General features: G+C 37.1%; 1 protein-coding gene across 12 annotated transcripts in view; it reads left to right on the top strand.

The window, feature by feature from the left end:
• PHF20L1 (PHD finger protein 20 like 1) overlaps positions 1-21240 on the top strand; it is a 61019-nt gene that overhangs the window by 26409 nt on the left and 13370 nt on the right. For 6 of the 12 annotated variants that reach the window (XM_075023978.1, XM_075023976.1, XM_075023979.1 and 3 more), the window contains 9 exons: positions 386-638; positions 2657-2842; positions 3049-3255; positions 10611-10829; positions 11028-11084; positions 12401-12505; positions 18402-18566; positions 18954-19135; positions 21062-21161. In XM_075023978.1, the coding sequence (XP_074880079.1) occupies positions 386-638; positions 2657-2842; positions 3049-3255; positions 10611-10829; positions 11028-11084; positions 12401-12505; positions 18402-18566; positions 18954-19135; positions 21062-21161 (1474 nt within the window). The remainder of the gene's footprint in view (positions 1-385; positions 639-2656; positions 2843-3048; positions 3256-10610; positions 10830-11027; positions 11085-12400; positions 12506-18401; positions 18567-18953; positions 19136-21061; positions 21162-21240) is intronic. The other 6 variants (XM_075023982.1, XM_075023983.1, XM_075023984.1 and 3 more) reach the window with 1 other exon arrangement.

The raw sequence follows: 21240 nt of genomic DNA on the forward strand, positions 1-21240 counted from the left end.
TAGCTTGTAATAAGTGTTCTCCAAGTTGTACTTTGAGGAAGCACTGATGGTCCTGGTCTGCTGAAAATGAAAGAGACAGAAACTAAAAAGACTTCGGTGAATTTTTAAAATGGGAATAGAGGAAAAATGTTTTGTTTTCAGGCTTTTTGCATATGTTTCAAATAGTAAGAAATGAGGATGTTCTGAACACTGAAACTAATTGATGTTGCTCCTTTAAAAAAGTTGTTTAATGTGATGAATTTTAACTAGTTTTCATTTGTACTGCAAATGTTGCTTTAAAATGTGTTTTGAATACTAAAGTTGCTTTTAAAAAAATCAAAATAGAATACAAGAACTACAGCGAAGAAACTGAAATAAAAGTATCAATTTTTTATTATTTATTCAGGAGATTTCACCTAAACCACAAAGTCAGAAAAAAAATGAAGCTGATATTAGCAGTTCTGCCAACATTCAGAAACCTGCACTGTTATCCTCAACTTTGTCTTCAGGAAAGGCTCGCAGCAAGAAATGCAAACAAGAATCTGGAGATTCTTCTGGGTGTATAAAGCCCCCTAAATCACCACTTTCCCCAGAATTAATACAAGTCGAGGATTTGACGCTGGTCTCTCAGCTTCCTTCTTCTGTGATAAATAAAACTAGTGAGCACAGACATTTTAAAAAAAATACCGTAATTACTTATAAGAGATATACAGAAATTTTTTTTGGTTGTAAATCGCTATTGCTTTTAAAAATGAATCTGCTTTAAATAAAAGGTCCAAGCGGGAGATTTAGGGGTAGCTCAGTATTTTAAAAGTCAAGTCAGATAATAAGGCATATGAATTACTCTACCGGAAATAATACATTTAAATAATACATTTATATTTATGGAGTCGTGGCTTTTAACGGTTGGCTTTCCCTCCAGCTTAAATCTTCACATTAGTATTAACAGTGATACAGGAAAAATCAAACCTCTCATCTGAAGGGGCCTGATTCATTAAAAAGAAAAGATGTACACCTTGGTTGTGGACCTTTCCTTCTCTGAGAAATTCCACCTTCAGCAGGCTGATATGCTGTACCTGTTGGCTGTGGCATTCTTCACCTTATGTGATATTTCCTCCAAATATTATGTGAAAGAGGAGATGGGTTCAAGATCTGTGGTGGGGAAATACAAAAAAATTAGGTTTCTTTGTCTCAGAAAAATACAAGCTTCTCAAACATGCGTAACTGATTTGCAAAGTACCAAAATATTGGTTGTCAGTAGAACAGGGAAAGGTTCGCGCTGCATCCTTGAATATGCTATTTGTTGTGAATGTTAAAATTTCTATAATTTTTTTTGAGATTACATTAGGGTTTTAGTGTTGCTTAGGGTCAGTCTCTTTGTTGCCTGAAGAACATTAAATGATGAGGCCAAAAGTTAAAATAAATGTGGGTTCCAGTGAGTCAAAAGCTACATTTTTGTTTCCCTTTTAGAATAGTGATTGAGGATGGAAGACTAAACCTGCATCGTTTCCCCTTAACCTTGATTTGATACTTTCCCTTAGGAGATAAGTTTCTTTTAATCTTTTCTCACAGATAACTTTAAATGAATGGGAGAGGGAGGGGTACAAATTCAGCTGTCTTTATTTATTCAGGACACATAGGTATAAATTGTATTTTGCCCCCACAAAATATTACTGGTCATCTATATTGTAATATGCCTTCCCTCCCCACCCCTAAAATAATGGTAAGTAGTTTTCCTTGAGCATGTTTGTATTTTGGAGTAAGTTAGACTTCTCTGTAGCAATATTTTAAATATTAGCTAATTTAAAAATTGGTTACTTAATACATTAGATCTTGTTAGTGCTGTCTTTCAACTTTGACTTTCAAGTCTTTACCACCTCTAATGGAAATTTAGTTTTGCTGTGTCTGTTTTTAAATCTGTACATCTTTGACTCTAAAAACTGCTTAAGGAAAGAACAGTGTTTTATAGTGTAATAATGACTTAAATGTTTTCCAAGGCAGAATTTGTGAAACTGGGTAAAATTGGAGAGGTATAGAGGAGTGTGGGTTTTTTGTTTTTAATGAATCAGGCCTATATTAACCTATATCAATTCTCCCCTCCCCTTTTTTTTACAAAAAAAAAAAAAAAGTATAAGGTTCTTGAGCCTTCTTACTGTGCCACGTGTTGGCAGTGTGCATTTGAAATATAGCTGGAGTATTGATAACAGGTTAGCAGAAGATGGGAGGTGGGATATAAAATTAACCACTGCTTTTGATTATTTTTTTTAAGTTGTATGTTACCACTATCCATACTTTTTAGATCTTTAACTGTGATCATTTGTTCTGTTTACTGTTAAATTCTATTGCCCCCCTTCCATTATAAGTAGCCTACTCTCATGGGTTATATGGGGGGGTTGCTTATTTTAAGTACACTGTTTGCCTAAAACAACAGCCTTTATCAGTGGGGAAGTAGATGCCCTCGTAATGTGTAATAAGCTAAAAGCAGAATCATATCTTGAGCATAACTCCTTTTGCTCCTGGTAGTCACAGTTTTTAATTACTTTTACCGGTTCTGCTGTGATTACCAGCTTTGCAAATAAGAGTTATTTAAAGCACTCCCCATCTTTAGATCTCAAATACTGCAGTAAGATTATGGTATATCTCTCTGCTTCATGAACATTGAAAGATCTCTTTTTAGGTCCATCACAGCCAGTGAATTCCCCTAGATCCTACAAACATAGCCAACGGAGAAGAAGATCACAGCGTTTAGCCACTTGCTCCTTGCCTGATGATTCTGTAGAAAAAGTTTCTTCTCCCTCTTCAGTTACTGATGGAAAAGTGTTCTCCATCAGTGGTCAAAACCAACAGTCATCAAAATTGGAGGGTAATGTATCTTAATCTAATAAAGAACTGCCCAAGAGAAATTGAATCCTAAAAATTAGACCTTTCACGGTTTTCATCTGACGGGATATTTTGACTTACTGTAGCTAAAGCTGTATGCTGTTCCTATGTTATGTAACGCTGCAATCCAAACTGTTGTTTGTTGGACCTATGTATCTTTTTTAATATTACATTTTTTCTTTTATGTAGTACCTGATGTTGCTCATATGTCACTTGAGAAGCGTGGACCATGTCTCCCTCTTGATTTAAGCCGTAGTTCGGAAGTTACAGCACCATTATCCACAGAATCCACTTTCCGTAATGAATATCCCAGTAAAGACAAGGAAGATATTCAGATGATTACTTATCTTTCTTCCAAAGCAGTAACTGATGGAAGAGTAGCTACAACAGCGTCAGGTAAAGAGATTCAGTATACAACCAGTTAGGTTTATAGTTACAGGGTTGAAACGTGTATGTCACACAGAAAGAGAGGATACTTTTTTTCTTTTCCCCTTTCTGCACACTTACGAACCTGCCACTCATTCTGGGGTCCATCCATCTGCATATTCTTCGTCTTCCACTGGCTTTGAGCTGAATTAGCACTTTTTCTAACACAATTTAAGGGGGATCTGAGAGTGTGGAGTATAAAAAGCGGTATTTCTTTCAAAAATATTTTATATTGTTAAAACTTATAAAAATAATTTATGAAGTTGTTTACTAACATACTAATATACACTAAATCTGGATGTACTCATTGATCTTCTAGCTTCAGCTTTAAAACTTAGTAGCGTTTCGTGAGGCAGTCAGCATTCCTCTACCTTTGCTTCTGTTTGCAGTGGAAATTTTGTCGCTTGCTACAAAATGTTACTTGAAAATATTTCTGAAAAATCCTCTGAAACTTATATAGACTTGGTTCAACCCTCACAGAGTTAGCATAGAGCCCAATACTGGAACTCTGTGCTGCCTTTCACTTTGTAACAGTTTACTGGCTACTGTGATGTAAGTGAATCACTTGGATACAGGCAATTAGAGATTTGGGGGACAGTTTACATAGTGATTTGCAGAACCTAAAAGTGGGTTTTCATCCATTTTATGTTAGATGTCCATATACTTTTTTTAACTGGCTTCCAAGAAAGAGTTTTCTCAAAAGCCTTTTTTTTTATTTAAATGAGAAAATTGTTCAATAAAGTAAGTGGAGGAAAAAATCAAGTTATTCTACTCTTCTGGGGAAGTTTTTTGGTAAATGTGATCAATAGTAAAGGAGGACAACACGACCTTAAAGTATATAATTATGGCACTCAAATTATAACTTAGTGTTGTTTGTGGGGGGCGGGGGGGGAAGCAACAGCTTTGCATTAAGCTGATAGTATAGCTGCAGTGCTCAATAGGTCAGTGAAGCATTTTATTTAGTACGTACAGCCCCTTCTTGGGTGTCTGCCCACACATACTCCCACTGAAAGTGTAAGGTGATCACTTCATCGAGTTGTAGCATAGCTATTTAATCTGATGTAGCAAAAGCCGGGTCGGATTCTTGGGTCAATATTGCATAGATTAAAATAGGTGATTGTTAATTATCCTTTCTCTCTCTCTCTGGAAGAAAAATAATCTATTAATCTCTTAAACTAATTTGTCAAAATAAGGGCTATGGGAATTTCTAATGAGCTGCCACATAAGCTTTTAAAAATATTACTTAATTTCTCACGTGAAAACATGTGACAGTCTTTGCCTTTGATACATTGCATAGCAGTAAATTGCAGATTCCTGGGAAAATTACTTCTGTAAATGTCCTTTTATCTCATGTCTTCTGCCACTAAGAGAAGTGCTTTTGGGAGTTGTATATTTGCCCATTCATAGAACAAGATTATAAAAGAAACTAACAGCTTCCAACTACCATCTGTTTCTTGTTTATTAGAACTCACTTCAGTTACTAGTAATTTAACTTTTGGCTTGTCTGATATGTTTTCTGGATCATTTAATGTGTAGTTGGTAATGCTAATGGGTATCTATTTTGTTGCCCACTTCTGTCATGGGACTGTCTTGGAGTCTGAGCAAGCTGGTTCTAAACCCAGTGTCCATGAGTACACTTCTACCTGTTTATTTGTTGAGCTGGGTCTTGATCACAGCTGAGTCTAATTAAGAAATAATATGTTTCATTTATAGCCACTTTTATTTATGAGTCAAAAATATTTGACATGTCCACACACTTTGTGTGAGGGGAAACCATTCCCCAACAAAATTCTCTCTTATTACTACTTGAGTCCAGAATGGGAGGATGGAAGCACTTGCAACCTATGCTAGAGGATACAGTTTATACTGTATTTAAAGCTTAATGGAGCTTTTTTGGACCTACGTGATTGTAAGAGTTATAAGCTCTTAAGGAACTGATTTGCCAGCTCCCTTTTTGTCTTCTGTTTTTTTTGCCTTCTGGAAAGACCTGTGTATTGTTCCTAATTTTCATGTATTACAGTTTTCTTCCATGCAGTAGAACTCTGTCTTGAGCTTTCATACTGACTTTTTGCCCAAATGTTAGAAGTTTTCAGAAGTATTCAGCCCAGCCTCCACCTGAGCAGTATAAGCTTTGTGGGCTGAAAGACTAATCTAAGCAGTTTGATATCTTTAATTCAGAGATTTCATAGAAAGTTTTGGAGCTAGTTGCTTCTGCCAGTACTATCTCTAGGACTCTATAACTGAAGTTCATATGTCTTTTGGGTTCATCTCGGGTTTCTAACTCTGGTGAAACTTGTTTGTGTCCTGTCCTCATATTCTTCTTAGAAAAAAAAGAAAAACATAGCATTTAAGTTCAGGTTTGAAAACTCTAGAGTTACTCTACACTGTTGAATAGTTTTTGTTGTGTTCTCTGCTTTAGAAGGCATCTTTTTACTTTTGAAATAGCACAGGTTCTCAAGTCATGTTACTTAAGCACACATAATTCTACCAAATTCTTGCATGCTTCAGGAGAATGAATAGAATCCACTCTATTTATCACAACTTTTCCTTTTCTAATGAACCTGTTTAAACAATAGCCAGATAACATATAAAGGAGAGGTGCCCAAAGCTTTCCTTTCTCATTCTTGTTGATGCTTGAAATTATTGAGAAAAGTTAATTTGCATTATGCAGGAACATCTGCCTGCCTAAGTGTGATTTAATATATTGCATTGTTTAGTGTATGCAGTGTGACTCTATAGGTTACAATTTGAGAACTCTGGTGTAAAATCCAGACTATCCTGTAATTGTTTTTTTTAATCTGAAAGAGCTATTTTAAATCTATGTCCTTTTATGATATTTCTGCTTTTTAGATTTTATTGACACAGTCTGGACAGATCTGGTATTCTAGATTTTGACACTATGGAATTTACTAAGTGTGCCTAAGTTGGACCTGCTGTCTTCGTAATCATTGAAACAGATAACTGTAGATAGTTTCAGAAATTATCCATAATTTTATGTTGTTGAAAATGATTCATTTCAATGACTTCTTCACTAAAAAGATATTAAGTTGATGTTTTTCAGGGAGGAGGGATAAAGTGCACTGAAGTGCAGAAGCATAAATGGTAACCCATAGTATTAACATATAGATTCCTTCTCAAGATCATTGCTCAAAATGAACAGCATGAAAGGCAGCACAACAGCATAAAGGCAGCACAAAAGCACTATGATCAATTCCTTCAGTCCACAGGCTACATGGAAGTACTGCGCACTTTGGTAGACACTGGTACAGTACCAGTTAATTATTGAACAGAGGTACTGCTTTGCCTAAACTGGTGCAGGGACCTACATGTGATCACTTGATATTGCATACATAACTAAGAATCCTTGCTTTCATTTGTCAAACTGCTTAAAATGGAGATAAGTGGCCTTTTTGTCACTTAGACTCTAAATTCACAGTCAGTCTAAATGCATGCAGAACACTAGTTTTCTAGTTCTGACTACACAAAGTTCAGATCTTTCTGTAGCTATAATTTTCTTAAATTTGTGATGTTTTTTCTTTGTTTTTGTAACTCTACACCATTTATGTTAGTTTAACTGTTATGTATTGAGTAAACAATTTCAGCAAGCAATCTGGGTTTTAAAATTTAAGTAAAAAGAAAATATTGTTACATTTGCTAATATAGCAATATTAACATAATTATAATAGTAATATAACAATATTATCATTAGCTGTTATTTCCTGTTGTAGCTCAGTCTAGATTATTTTGCTAGTAGGGTAACATTAGGTTAACTGTATGGGAGAAATTTTCAGGTAGGCGAAAAGAAAAAGCGTTGTATACTTTTACATAATTTTATTGATAACAGTTTACTGCAGCAGGAACAAGAAATGGCTGATGTACAAAATTTTCAGAAAACGAGATCAGTCGCTTTTTAATAAACTCTTGCCAGTGTTACTGGCTGCCCTGCTTTTAAGAGGTATGTAGACTCTAGTGAGCTAAAGCTCTTGTTACTTTGGAGCTTTTTGTTTTACTCCAAACATCTAGTGACAGTCAGGTTTACTCCCTAATTTGAATGTCTGCCATTCTAATTTCTGCCCTGAAGTTCTCAGCTGATTCTTGGGGTAGTTACCTGAAGGCAAGCAAGAAATTTTCATGTCCTCATCCTTCCTAAAGAGATAATTTTGTGCAGGATCTGGTATTAATCTGTAATATGTATTTAAAAAGCATTTAGATATAAAATTCTTCATCCTATGCACTGGGAATTCAAAACACAAAATTAATTATGATAGAACCATGAATTATACTGGTCATGTTATGACTTAAGTTGAATGCAGATGATGATGATATGTCTGTTATTAGGAAAGTTGAAACATCAAAAGCCATGGAATAGAGTATCATGCAACAAAATAAGCCACTTCACATTAGTACAATTTATTTTAATTTGCTGAACTGAAATAAGCAGTACCACTTAAACGCCCGTCTGTGCTGCTGCGCTTGTAGCACAGCATCCTGTTCTGTGCCTGTGCTTGCACGAGGAGGGGCTTGTGTCACTTCACCGTGCCAGACGAGGAGAGGTAGCATTGGAAACATGTCATAAACCGGACTGGAAAGTGCTGTAGTTTGCATTTGGTTTTCATCTGAAATCAGTCTTCTGATGATAAAATTGATCTTAGAACAATGACATAATCAGTAGTTTATCAAGTCTAATCTCTAAGCATCTTTCTGCTGAGTGTTAACTGCAGACCTCCCACACTTCACTGTGTGGGAGGTGGCTGACTAGACTCCTTAACAGGAATAAAATTGCAATTAAAAGTAACAGTTAAAAAAAAAAGTTAACATTTCTATAAAGGACATTTTGTATAAACTAATATTTATCTTGCTGTATTTGGTACTTGCCCTTCAGACTGTGATTGCCTACTTTGTCTAATTTTGTGGTTACTTGTACGGCGTAGCGATTGCACAATTGAAAATTAGACTTTGCAAGCCTTAACGCTTTATTTAGGATTTGAGAATTTAAGATTCTCGGTCGAGAATGATTTCTGATTAATAAAAGTAAAAGCCAAGAATAACATTGCAGTGTGTGCAGGCATAATAGTAATTTCTCTTTTCAGGTTACCATAGAAAGGCTGTCTGGAGAGCTCTGTCATTGAGATGGATATTTGTGTGACTGTAGCAGATTTCTGCCTATCATAAATGTTCCCTCAAAGAATTATTTAGTTACTAGCTGATTACTTTGTCAGATGTGCTTGTGTTGAAAATTGTTGAGATACTGAAGTTTGTTGTGTTGTGGCTATCAATATCCGAGCATGTTTGAATGTCTGAGGTCAGGATTTCTTCTGAGTAATGAAGTTTAAATACTAATTAATCTGATATTGAGACTAAATTTCTCTTGAGATTGTTTGGATGGAGTATTCTCACATCTTTTCATCAAAACGGCAGTGACCTAACCAAATTATGTGCGTTTGGGTGATCCTTTTGTGCTCTTTTTAGAAACGAGACAAGACGTTGATAGCATGATGATGTGGAGAAGTGTCACTTTTTTCTTCTACTGAGGTGCTAAAATATACTCATTGCTCCACAGATGGCAAAGCAGTTCAGTCCTGTAACAGAGACAAATGCTAATTAGGAAACCCAAGAAAAGAATAATTTGGATAATGTTTTGTGTCAAGAAGTATCCAGCAAGCTAAGTTTGCTTGAAATACAGACAAAGGCAAGAGCTTGAATAGTAGACCGCTCTTGAAAGGATTGTGGTCTTAGGTGAGATTGTTGATTTGAGGTAGTGGAAAGGCGCATGTAGCCTCAGCCATGGTCTTATGCAGCTCGTGTCTTGTGTTAGAAGCCAGCGTGCAGAACGGAGCAGCTGCTTCTGGCTAGACTGCATGGTATGGCAATGTCTTGCATCTTGCAGCTGGGAACATCTGGCATTTAAAAGTGCTGCGTGGTGTGGCAGGTGATGCACCGCTTTCTGTTGCTCTTGGTGCCCCTGTGGCTTTCTTTCTTTGTGGCATTTTCATTGTTTTCCTGAGCAGTCTCCCTAGGAGCTGGAGTAAGTTCATGTAACATGTATGTTGTAGTGTAGTAGAATTGGGTTGGTCTGTCCAAGCCTGGAAGGCCGCCTTACAGAGTCAACCCCGATATGTTCTTGCCTTTTCCCCAGAATCCTTTTATGGCTGATGAATTTACTAAACTATCTTAACACTGCTTATTTAAATGCTTTTTGTTATTAGTGAAATATTTTTTTTTTTTTATAAAAAGGGGGGAGCTCAAAGAATCCACTCCAGATCAGCTTTGTATTTTGTCTTGTTTAATATCTTGACCGCTAGCATGCTAGCAGATATTTTTCAGGATTTTTTTTTTTTTTTTGGTTCAGCACTTTAACCCACGAGTGTTTTTTACGTGCTGATACTTTAGCTGGGCTCATAAGTTGAGAGACACCAAAGGTGTCTGGTGCCCCCAAGTATTTACAGCTGGCATTGAAAAACCTGAACCCTTTGTGAATTTGCAGAGATGCATTTTTGTACAGTATGTCCTCAGCACAGTCCTGAAATGTCCTCAATGGCCTGATGAAGATTAGGCTTTCCTAATTACATTTAAATGAAACTTTAAGCTCTCACAATATTGATGAACACAGTAATAGAGAATTTTAAATAACTTTTATTTTAGTTTGAGTATTTGAAAATTATAATTTGAGTTTTATTTTACCATGTTATTTCCTAATTTGCATCAGAATAAGATTAAAAATCAACTAAATATTTCACTGCATAAACTTTTCTGAATAGTGTAAGGTAAGAACTGTCAGTATATGATGCTGAATTCTGACAAATTATCACAGTATTTTGCATGTAATTCAAATGTGGATTAAATACACACATGAAAGACAGTGAACGATTTAAACATTATTGAAATCAATGAAAAATGCAATAAGCAGAAGTGTGAATTTTATACATAGCACTAAAAATGTTGTACCAGAGCTCAGTTTCTCTGTTCAGACAATGGAATGTTAGCTTAAATGATATTGACAATGTCAGCACCTTTAACCCTTATTGTTGACGTGGGTTTCTATTACAGTGAAATAAAAAGGAAACAAAAAGGCTTAAAAGCAGCAAAAGTACACTTAAACAATACAAGTAGTTTAAAAAGCGAGTGCAAATTCCAAAACAAAGAAACCTTCTGTGGCATGTATTGTCTTGTATGTAAGACTAAGACCTAGGCATTCATATGCAGTAATTATATGTTAAGTGTGATGATATTATTACTAGTACTTGACATTTCAGTGATTTGACCCAGCCAGTGATCTGGCTGCAATCCTTGCAGAATGCCTAGTAAATCTGTCTTCTTGTTTTCAGCACCCTCGTCCCATGTACATGCCTTGCATCTGGAAATGCCTTTAACCAATAGTCTAAAGTTACCCAAAGGGAATAGTAAAAAAAAGAGGTCTTCCACATCAGTGAGCTCTGAAGGGACAGAGATACAGTGCTCTGTGCCCATAAAGGAGAAATGTTTTGAGAGTCTGAAGGAGAAAATATTAAAGAACGTGATTGAGAAGGACAAGCATTCAGAAGTTGGTAAACTACAATACTTTTTGTTTCCAGTGCTTTAGACAATAAAAATAATTGTAAAGTGGCATTAAAAATAATTTTATTGTTTGTATGTTTCTTCTTATTATGTACCATTAGGACTTTTTACGGTCTAATGATTTTACAAGAAAGTGGGTCATCAGCCAGACATTGCACTTATGTCACATATTCTTCTTCAATTTGCAGGTGCAGTGAGAGTGGAAAGAAAAGGAAAACTGGAAGAGAAAAGTTCTTCAACATATGGTATGTACAGAGCAATAATATTTTTAGGAAAAAAGGAAAAATTCTCTAGCACTTGATGTCTTTGAAGAGCAAATGTAAAAGTGTAAAGTATTTCCTGGGCCCAGCTGCACTTGTTTTGTTTGTTTAGGTCTTAAAAACAGTTTCTATATATATGACAAGTTTATAGTAGAAGAATAATTTTATAAGAGGAAATGAAAGTGCCCATAGCAAGGATTTGGAAGGATCCAAAAGTACCTATGAGAGGCCTGGAAGAAAAAAAAGTTTGTGTGTGTTTTGGGTTTTTTTTAGTTGAATTAGGGATACTGCCTTTATTTACTTGTACTGACCGATTTGGCAAGGGGAAGAGAAAACAGTTAAGTGTTACTAGCAAAACATTTGGCAATTCTTGAAAGAAAATATAAATTAAGAGGGCTTTGGTTTTATCCTGTCTTTAAAAAAAAAAAAAAAAAATTATTAGAGATGAACAAGAATTTAGAAGTGATTATACCTTGTTTTTCCAAGAGGTAAAATTTCTGTTTCTGTATTCCCCAAGAAGATAATAACACTCTAATTTGTGTGCAGGAAACAATCCTTAAATACTGACTTTAAGGACTTAGTTTCTGTAACAGGTCAATTTCCTCATTATTTATCTCACTGCTGATTACTTAGAAAATGATTATGGAGTGAAAATATTGTGGGATGTATTTTGTCTTGGGAGAATTAACAGGATAAATAGAATTTTCTGAGACAAAGTACTTGTCCTCATGCGTATACCAACAGTGATTAGAAGTGAGCTGCAGTGTAAAAAAATGTATCCTAAATTTTAGTCAGAATCAGTTTTCTATAAGGATGTCGCTGTGTAGTAGAAAGTGCTGACAGCATCAGCAGTTTTGTGATACTGAAATTTCCTTCAGACCACTTTCTGTAGGTCTAATATGTGTTTTTAAGACAATGTGATCTTTTAGTTTGGAATTCTGCACTTTTGAAAGCTTTTTCTCTTGCCCAAACCTTTTTGTTATAAGCTGTAAGTAAAATGGATGTTATAAGCTATTTAAATAATGTCACTTATTTTGTGTGCTTTCCTATGTCTTCTGCTATGATATCTCATTTGGAAATACTTACAATGGTTAAAATGTTGTTTGTTGAGATTCCTTTGAACCATTCTACCAGCAATTAATAAGAGACATGCCCAAGATATCAAGTAAATTAACCTAATCATTTTGATCTGACTAGGCAACTGGAATACTTGATTTTGAATGTCATGTTTAGGTTAAGCCAAATGAAGCAAGTAATTTGGAATGGTGCTGCTGTTTTAAAATTACTAATTTTTATTTCAGGTAAAAAGAAAGAAAAGGAAAAGGAGAAAAAAGAGAAAAAGGAGAAAGATCATAAATCAAAACAGAAAAAGAAGAAGAAAAAAAAGAAGAAATCTAAACAGCATGGTAAGTTCAATATTTTTTTTTTTAAATGAAGCAAAACCATTCAGCGTATTTATGGCATTAGATATTAAAACTTGTTTCTAAACAATATAAATGTGAAATTTTAGAAATTTCAAAGAATAAGTTTTGGCTTTAAATGTTGAAAAGACATTTATGTCTATGACCTCATTTTTGTGTTTATAGCCTGTCTCTGTGTGATGGACATAGATATTTCATAGATTTTTTTTCTTCCTTCAAAAGATATGCTCGCCCTTCTCATCTCTTCAAGTCCTTCATTTGAAGCTCTGTATACACATCCTACCTATTTTGCTTGGATGTTAAAATTATTCTAGTATCTAGTCTGTTGCTGAATTTCAGTGATTTACTGTATAAAATGCAGCCCCTCCTTAACAGTTAATCCTTAGCAGCTGAGGTTGGCACCTCAGCAGCAACCTTGTCTGTTGTCTTGACAAATGGTGATTCCATTTGTCTTCATCTCACTTCCCTGTTCCAATTCTTTGATCATATCACTCATCTTTTTCTTTTCTCTGTAATTTCATTCCCTAGAGGGACAAAAATAATTTGTTTTTTAGCTATGAGGCTCTAGGTAGCTTGTGCTTTTTTAATAAAACAAACCCTTTCAAACCACTTTCTGCTTTTTTTTTTTCTCCTTGTTTTAGAAGTAGTCCTGTAAGACTGTGGTTTAAAGTTTTAGCACCATCCTTTCTGTTAACTCTTCTTGGTATGATTTCTGTGGAAAAAACTGGACAATGTTTGGGTTTTCTTTTTTTAATAAAAAGATAACTACCCTACTGACCAGTACAGTTTTATTGGTTCTTTGTATTTCTTCCCTTTTTCCACATCCTTTTGTTCTTTTAATCTCCCATAAAATCATGTTACAGATTCCTTGGTTTACCTTTTTTTGCATCCAGTGCAGTCTTTGTTGCAGCATTATGGCAATAAAAACAACATCATGGGCAAATACAGACTCATTCTGTCTTTCCTTCTTGCCAAAGACTGAACTTTTTTTCGTGTACTATGCCTGCTTACTTCAAAAAGCATTTCAGGGCTTAAAATAATACTACTTATTTTATCTTGCTGCTAGTTTGTGGTCTGTGTTTGTTTGGGGTTTTTTGAGAACATCTTTAAATATTCAGAAATTTAGAAATGAGAACATAGGCATAGAAAGGACAGTCTATCAGATTGACTTTACTTTCATGTACATTGACAGTGTACTTTACTAGATATCAGTTGTAATAACTTTGATTTAAAATTTCTTAAAATATGAGAATACGAAAATTCAAAACCTATCAAACAAAGAATTTTCTAGAAACTTTTCCTCAAGACCATGTGGAAAAACGCTATGCATTAAAAGAGCTTCTGACGACAGACTTTTAAAGATGCCTTGTGGATCTCTAGAGTAGTTATGCCTTTGTCCAAAATTTGTGCTATAACATGAAAATGCTCCCAAATCATGCAGTGCTTGGATGTGAACTGCACTAATCTAGGTTTCACATACTTCACCATCTTTATACTGGAGTAATATAATTTTAAACTGTAAACTTAAATTGATTATTTTACCTAAAAATTATTAGGAGTTTTACTTGCACTGGGAAGGCATCTAAGTCTTTGCAGAAAGATATTGGTAAATGCTAGGTATGCAAGAACCAAAGAAAAGAACAAAAACCCCAAGACCCTCTGCAGTCTTGGCTACTTCATCTGTGATTATTAAGACATGGCAGAGTTAATATGCTCTACTGGTTCTGGTTTCAGGAATATGTTCAAAAGTAATGTGCCATCACCTTGTGTACAGCAATATCCCCAGTAGCGCTCTCAATGTAGTTTGATAAGAGTGAGAAAAATGTTTTATAGCTCTTCTATCCTTTGAGTATATGACATTGAGTGTTGGTTTTAAAAGTATTTGAAAAAGAACTTGGATAAAAATAAGCAAAATGATTGAAGAATTTGAAAAAAGATCTTTTGAGCAGAACTGTTTTAATAGGTAACAAGCTACAGATTTGAAATAAGGTTAGAACTACATATGTATATTTTGTAATGGGGAAACATTGATATAGTATTTCCCTGAGTCTTCTGTTTCTTTTATTTCCAAAGACAGAGATAAATAGAGAAGTTTTCTATCATCTTTGGTGTTGAATCCTGGAATTTAGATGAATCATCAGAAAAGGCTGATGGTAGCGCACAATTTAGAAGGTTTTGGAGGAGTTGGTCAAACTGGTGGTTCTCATCTGAGCGTGTGACACTTGGCTGTTTCGCGAAGCGCTGTGCTTGAGATCGGAGAGTCTAAGGCTTCAGACTGTCTGGGGTGCACTTGGGTCTCTGGTTCCATGCAGCTCTGACATGCAGTGGGTTCTGCAAACCCTGTTCTTCCAAAACGATACAAATAGAGTACCTCTTGCAAATTAACACAGAGCTGTGTTCTGCTCAGTATTGTTCTTTGGGTTTATCTTGTTGAGGTTGTAAGGTAGTTTGTTGTGGGTGGGGTGGTTTTTTAATTCTTTTTATTCCGTTGGTCTTTCTGCGAACTTGTCTTGAAACTTAGAAGCTTGGCAGAGGTACCATGATTAGGTTCAAACTAGGGGCCATGTCCAATGCTTGTAAATATTAGGAGAAAACCATATACCTCCCAGTGCCCCCCAAAATAGGAATCTTAAATCCAGATGCAGAAAGCAGTGTGAGTAAAACTTGAGCATTTTAATCGTTGCAAATTCTTCTAGTGAAAATCTGTTTCTAGAAATCTAGAGGTATTCTGCCTGGATTTTTTTTTTTTTTAAACTGGGGAAAAACTAATGCTTTGGCAGATTCTGACTCCAGTGTCTGACCTTGAGAAAGACCATTGAAAAATAATCTGTCAAAAGATGTAGTCTTTTTCTCCAGTACTAGCTTACTCAGGGCATGGGCAAAAATGAAAGGGTTTGAGGCATGCTTCATTCCTTTGAAATCAAATTGAGGCATCTTGGGGAAGAACAAGAAGCAGGCACATTGTGTGCTTCAGACAAGTTTTGTGCAAGGCTTTAAAACAATCAAAAAACCCTCAACAAAATCTTTTATTTGTGCTTTGAGTATATGCATGTTTGTTTGTATAAAATCCATATAACGCAGAAGGTAGGTAATTTCTGTTATTTATACTGTTCTGTTACAGTGAGGTTGGTAGCAATACAACATGAGGTAATCAACTCAACTACACATTGAGCTGATTCCCCTACAGTGAATATACTTAGGAAATGTGGTAGATAGTGTGTTTTTGACAGAAGGAGAAAGTAAATGTGAATACTGGCTTTATGGAAAGGATTTAGGAGAGAAGCATATTGTGGAACCCATTGCAAGAATACTGTAGGTACAGGTGGTAGCGGGAATGCTTCCTACAGAAGGATGAAATTGTAGGTATCTGATTACTCACATATTCAAAACAGTAAGTTTTAAGAGGAGTAAATGGATGGCTACTCTTAATTACCATTTGACCAGCATAAGAACAAGATGGACCTGCTCAAGCGGGTCCAGAGGAGGGGCATGAAGATGATCAGGAGCACCTCTCCTGTGAGGTCAGGCTGAGAGGCTGTTTAGCCTAGGAAAGAGAAGGCTCTGGGAAGACCTTATCGCAGCCTTCCAGTACTTAAAGGGGGCTTATAGGAAAGATGGGGAGGGACTCTTCAACGGGCAGTGTAGCAATAGGACGAGAGGTGACAGTTTTAAATTGAAAGAGGGTAGATTTAGAGCAGATATTAGAAAGAAATCCTTTACTGTGAGGGTGGTGAGGCACTGGAACAGGTTGCCCAGAGAAGTTGTAGATGCCCCATCCGTGGAGGTATTCAAAGCCAGGTTGGATGGGGCTTTGAGCAACCTGGTCTAGTGGAAGGTGTCCCTGCCCGTGGCAGGGGGGTTGGAACTAGACGGTCTGTAAGGTCCCTTCCAACCCAAACCATTCTGTGATTTGTGATTCCATGACTTACCTGGGACAGTCTCTCCTGTCACTGTGATTAAGGACAGGCTTGGAAATGTTTTCCTTGAGACTGTTGCAAATAGTGTGTGTTAGAGGAAAATATATCATGCTGGTATCAATATAAATGTCAATACTGCTGTATTACCAGTAGGCACAAGTGCACGGTGCTGTCTGTGCTTGTGCATGTGTTCTAACAGCCTCATCCTGCTCCCCTCTCTGGCTGAGCAGGATGGGGGTCCACTGGTGACAATATACAGATATATACATGTACAGAGTGGATGTCTCCAGCAGCTGAGCTCAGACGCTGCCTGCCCAGTAGCTGCCTCTGGAGTTGCTGGCACCTGGAACCACGAGTCCGTGGAGCCACAGCCCCGCTGCAGTACAGACCATCTCACTCCTATGTGCACTCTCGCACACTGCCAGCGTTGGCCAGGACTCCCCAGATTCCCATAGCCCCCCCGGCTCTCACCCTTAGTACTGACACCCAGAGCTGGCCCTCGCAGACCCACTCCCAGGCCACTTCATCTGCTCACCAGCTGGCCCACCTTGATCTCTGCTAGCAATCAGACATGGGCACTGGCTCCAGGTGCTGCAGCATGAACTCATGGGCCTCTGTGACCAGAGATCCTTTGCAAGTGGCTGACATGTGGGTCACTCCAGTCTCTCCAGGTGCTGGCACCACAGACACATGGGCCTTTTGACCTGTGGCCTGACTCCATTTGCTGGCACTTAGACCCCCATATACACACCTGCACACTGAATGAAGAGCTTCTCACCTGGGTAAGAGTTAGTAATGGGGTTTAATAAGAATCTAGAATAGCTGAGGTTGGAAGGGATCTCTGGTCCAACCCCCCCTGCCCAAGCAGGGCCACCTAAAGCTGGTTGCCCAGGACTATGTCCAGTATCTCCAAGGAGGGAGACTCCACCACCTCTGCCAGCACAACCAGGACAGGCGGTGCTGATCAGATGCAGGGCATGGCCAGACAACTGTACTGACCAGCAAACAGTTTATGCATGACTGGCCCTTTTTATCCTCTTATTCCTCTATTTTCCCCACACTTGTTCCTTCCCAAATCACTTAGGCCCATCCATTTTCCCTACCTTTGGTTCCTTCCCTAAACATTCTGTAATACGTCTTGCAATCCCAAAATGATTTTCCCCTATGTCCCATAGTGTGCCCCACCCTGGGCTGCAAAAGCCTTTAGTCCACAAGGTGATCTGGAGAGCTGTTCTGGGTAACACGTTGTGATGGGTTTCATGCCTGGATAAGGGGGGTGATGGCATGGCTGGGACAGCCCTGGGAGGGCTGCGGGCAGGCTGTGTTTGTTGTTTGCCTGCTCTTCATGCTCCTCTGGGCTTCTGCGTACCCTGCTGGGATGCTCCCAGGCCCATCCCAGGAGCCATCGGCCCATCAATCACTGATGGCTCCTGGGATGGGTCTGGGAGCATCCCAGGAGCGTTTTCTTTGGGCTTCCTGTGCTCCTCTGCAGGTGTGCAGACAAGCTTTTATCACTTAACCTGACAGGACCATCTGGAGTTACTTCTAGGTAGCAATGTTGGTAGTGCTACCAACAGACCTAAAGCAAAAAGAGAGAGCTACCAGCAGCATCTCTAAGGATAGCAGATGGTACAGGATGAATTTTGGAAAAAGGCGACTGTATAATGTTCTAGGGAAAATTATTCCTCTGTACATTCAGAGATGGGAGGGAGGGGGGAGTTAAATGGGTAATGTTTGTCTTGGCTATTAAACATCATTATGTTTCTTGCTGGAGATTTATTTATAAAATATGTTATGAAGAGCTTTTGCCATTTCATATTTACAGTTTCATCATCCTAATACCTCAATGTTGATATTCTTTACTTCTGAACATAATGTTGCATTATACTTAAATATTCTTTTTTTTTTAATTTGTCATAAACTTTACTTTTGTAACAGCAACTTATTTTCTTGTAACTTTTCAGATTATTCAGATTATGAAGATAGTTCTGTTGAATTCTTGGACAGGTGCTCCTCTCCATTAACACGGTCCTCGGGGAGCTCTCTGACTTTGCGCAGCATGTTCTCAGAGAAGAATACATCATACCAGTATCCAAGAGCTATCTTGTCTGTTGACCTTAGTGGAGAAAGTAGGTTGGCTGAACAGCAACTTTCAGTTTGTAGGTTTAATTCTTTAAGGGAGAGAATTCTAAGGAAATAATTTGGTTTGTGTTTGGGATTGTAGCTATAAATGTAGTGACTGATTTACACTTCATCTATTTAAATCAAAATGCTTACACTCCTTAAGCTGTTCTGCATTGTACTTGCTTTGGTTAAGTGTTGCTACTCTGCTTCTGAGGAGATCGCATTAAAGGCATTTTGCAAAATTCGTCAAGAAATCTAATATACCAGCAGTGTGTTTGAGAGCCATTTTTTGCTATATGCAGGTTAAGATTTTTAACTGCCAAAACCCCCTATATTTCTGTAAAGTAGTGCATCTCTGCACACACAATTTCACATGTATTTATTTTTACTAGACCTTTCAGATGTGGAGTTTTTGGATGATTCCTCTACAGAGAGTTTGTTGCTTAGTGGTGATGAATACAATCAGGACTTTGATTCGACTAACTTTGAAGAGTCTCAGGATGAAGATGATGCTCTCAATGAGATTGTTAGATGCATTTGTGAACTGGATGAAGAAAATGGCTTTATGATTCAGGTAAAGAAATTGGGGAGGATGGTATATTTTCCATTTAAATTTCTTGCTTGTGAAGGTGCCCTTTTGATGTGTTGGAGACCAAAGTTATGTAGAGAGCTGTAAATAGAAGTGAACCATAACAAAATATTTTTATGTTCTGCACTTGGCATGACTCTGTTCGATGTATGCAGAACTATTACTCTAGGATGGGGTTTCTCTAACAAATCGATATGTAGAACAGATTTATAAGGAAAGGTAACCTTTTTCCTTATAGCCAGTTGATAAATTTGGAATAAAGTATCCTTTCCCACACAGAAATCATCGCTTCTCTCCACAGACCATCCCGATTATACCAGCCCTTCTGGTTTGGCCCTTGTGCTTTGCAGTACCAATTGTAGAAACCACTCTGCTCACTGTAAATGTATCTCAGCTGTATCCAAGATCTCTGCCATGCAGACATTAATATTGTCAGTAACTGTGATGTCTGTGATGTGCATGCTTCATCTTTAGAGTAGCAGTTCTCAAACTAGAAATCGCTAGCTCGTTTTAGAACCTGCTAAGATTTTAAATCTTACTTGGTGTAGAAAAAAGGGGAGAAGAGTATACAGTGTCTGCACAGCATTCAAGTGCTGATGGATTGCAACTGCTGCTGCTTATTTATTTGTACTCCAATGAAGGGAGCATTTCCCATCTAGTAATGAATAATTTAAAGTTTTTGTCTCAAGGAATTCATAATATAGCGATTAGATCAAATGAAAGCAACAGTGAGGAAGAACTCAGTTGTCAGTAACTTTAAAAAAGCCATGAACTTCTTGTTGGTTTTTTTTCCCCACTCGAAAACCAGGTTTGTATTCAACTATTTAAGTGGTACAGTTTCTGTAGAAAATATGGAGCCTTTTTAGTTGAGATTTGAAGGAAGGGAGTATGGCTGTCCTATGTTAATGGACTTAAAAGTCTGGGAAATGACAGAAAGATCTGAAAACGAAGGACACAAAGACTGTCTCTGGGAACACACTGAAATGCAGCGCTGTGTTGGAGGAACTAAGCAGGAGTTCAGCTATGCTAAAAATGTGGAAAAATGGACTAGCGTAGAAATTTTTGGAGAGAGGAGAGGAAGTTGTAGCCATAGCAGTGTAACAAGAGGAAAGGTGACTTCAGTGTTTTGAATAGGTTGATGCTCAAAAGCATGTCAAAGTAAAGAGGAGAGACTTTCAGTAGAAAACCAGCAGATATTTAGAACACAGGCAAACGCTCAGTTGAGAAAAGGAAATGTATTTTTAAGTGGTAGTTTCCTGCCTGTTTCTAAAGTCCAATGACAGCCTGATTTTTCCTCTTCATGCCTTGTCTCACTGAGAGCAACCAGTTTGCTGTTTCTAGGCCCTCATGTCTTACCACTTCTATTTTGCTCTCCTATTCTCTTGTTTCTCCTCTTTCATTTTCTCTTCATTTTCTTTTTCTTTTAGATTTTCCATTGGTGCGATATTAAAAACACATCTTTCTAGCGCACTGGAGAGATGCTTTGTAAATATAAATAATTAAACTGAAGAGTTTTCTACTTTTCACTGTTATGCTGTAATGTATTACATTATCTTTCTACTTTACTGTAATATTATACTCCTGTCTTATGTTTCACTACTAAATATTTAGGTGCTAAAATACTGAATGTTGTAATAAAATATTATTAAATATTACATCTTCAATTTCTTTTTTTTTTTTTTCCAGTCTGGAATTTGTGGTTGAGGTAACTTTCAGAACTAGAGCTCTTTTTTAGCTTGATGTCTTTGCCTACCCAAACACAAATTGCCCAACTAAAATAATCTTACTCAAACCAGCTATTTAAGTTAAACTGCTGTTCTCTGCATTTTGACGATACAAGAAGTAGCTTCCAATTTTTTAATCTACTTATCTCAGTTTTAGTTTTTGCTTTTGTTTTTCTTCTGATGTCAGTGTGAAGAGTGCTTGTGTTGGCAGCACAGTGTATGCATGGGACTGTTAGAGGACAGCATTCCAGAGCAGTACATCTGTTATATCTGCAGAGATCCACCAGGTACGGGTAAACCACCTTTATCTGCATCTGTCTGCTTGGGATTTTTAAGCAGAGATGATAGGCATTGCTTAAATTGTTA

The sequence above is a fragment of the Buteo buteo genome, chromosome 3 (genome assembly GCF_964188355.1).
Source record: "Buteo buteo chromosome 3, bButBut1.hap1.1, whole genome shotgun sequence".
Lineage (NCBI taxonomy): Eukaryota > Metazoa > Chordata > Aves > Accipitriformes > Accipitridae > Buteo > Buteo buteo.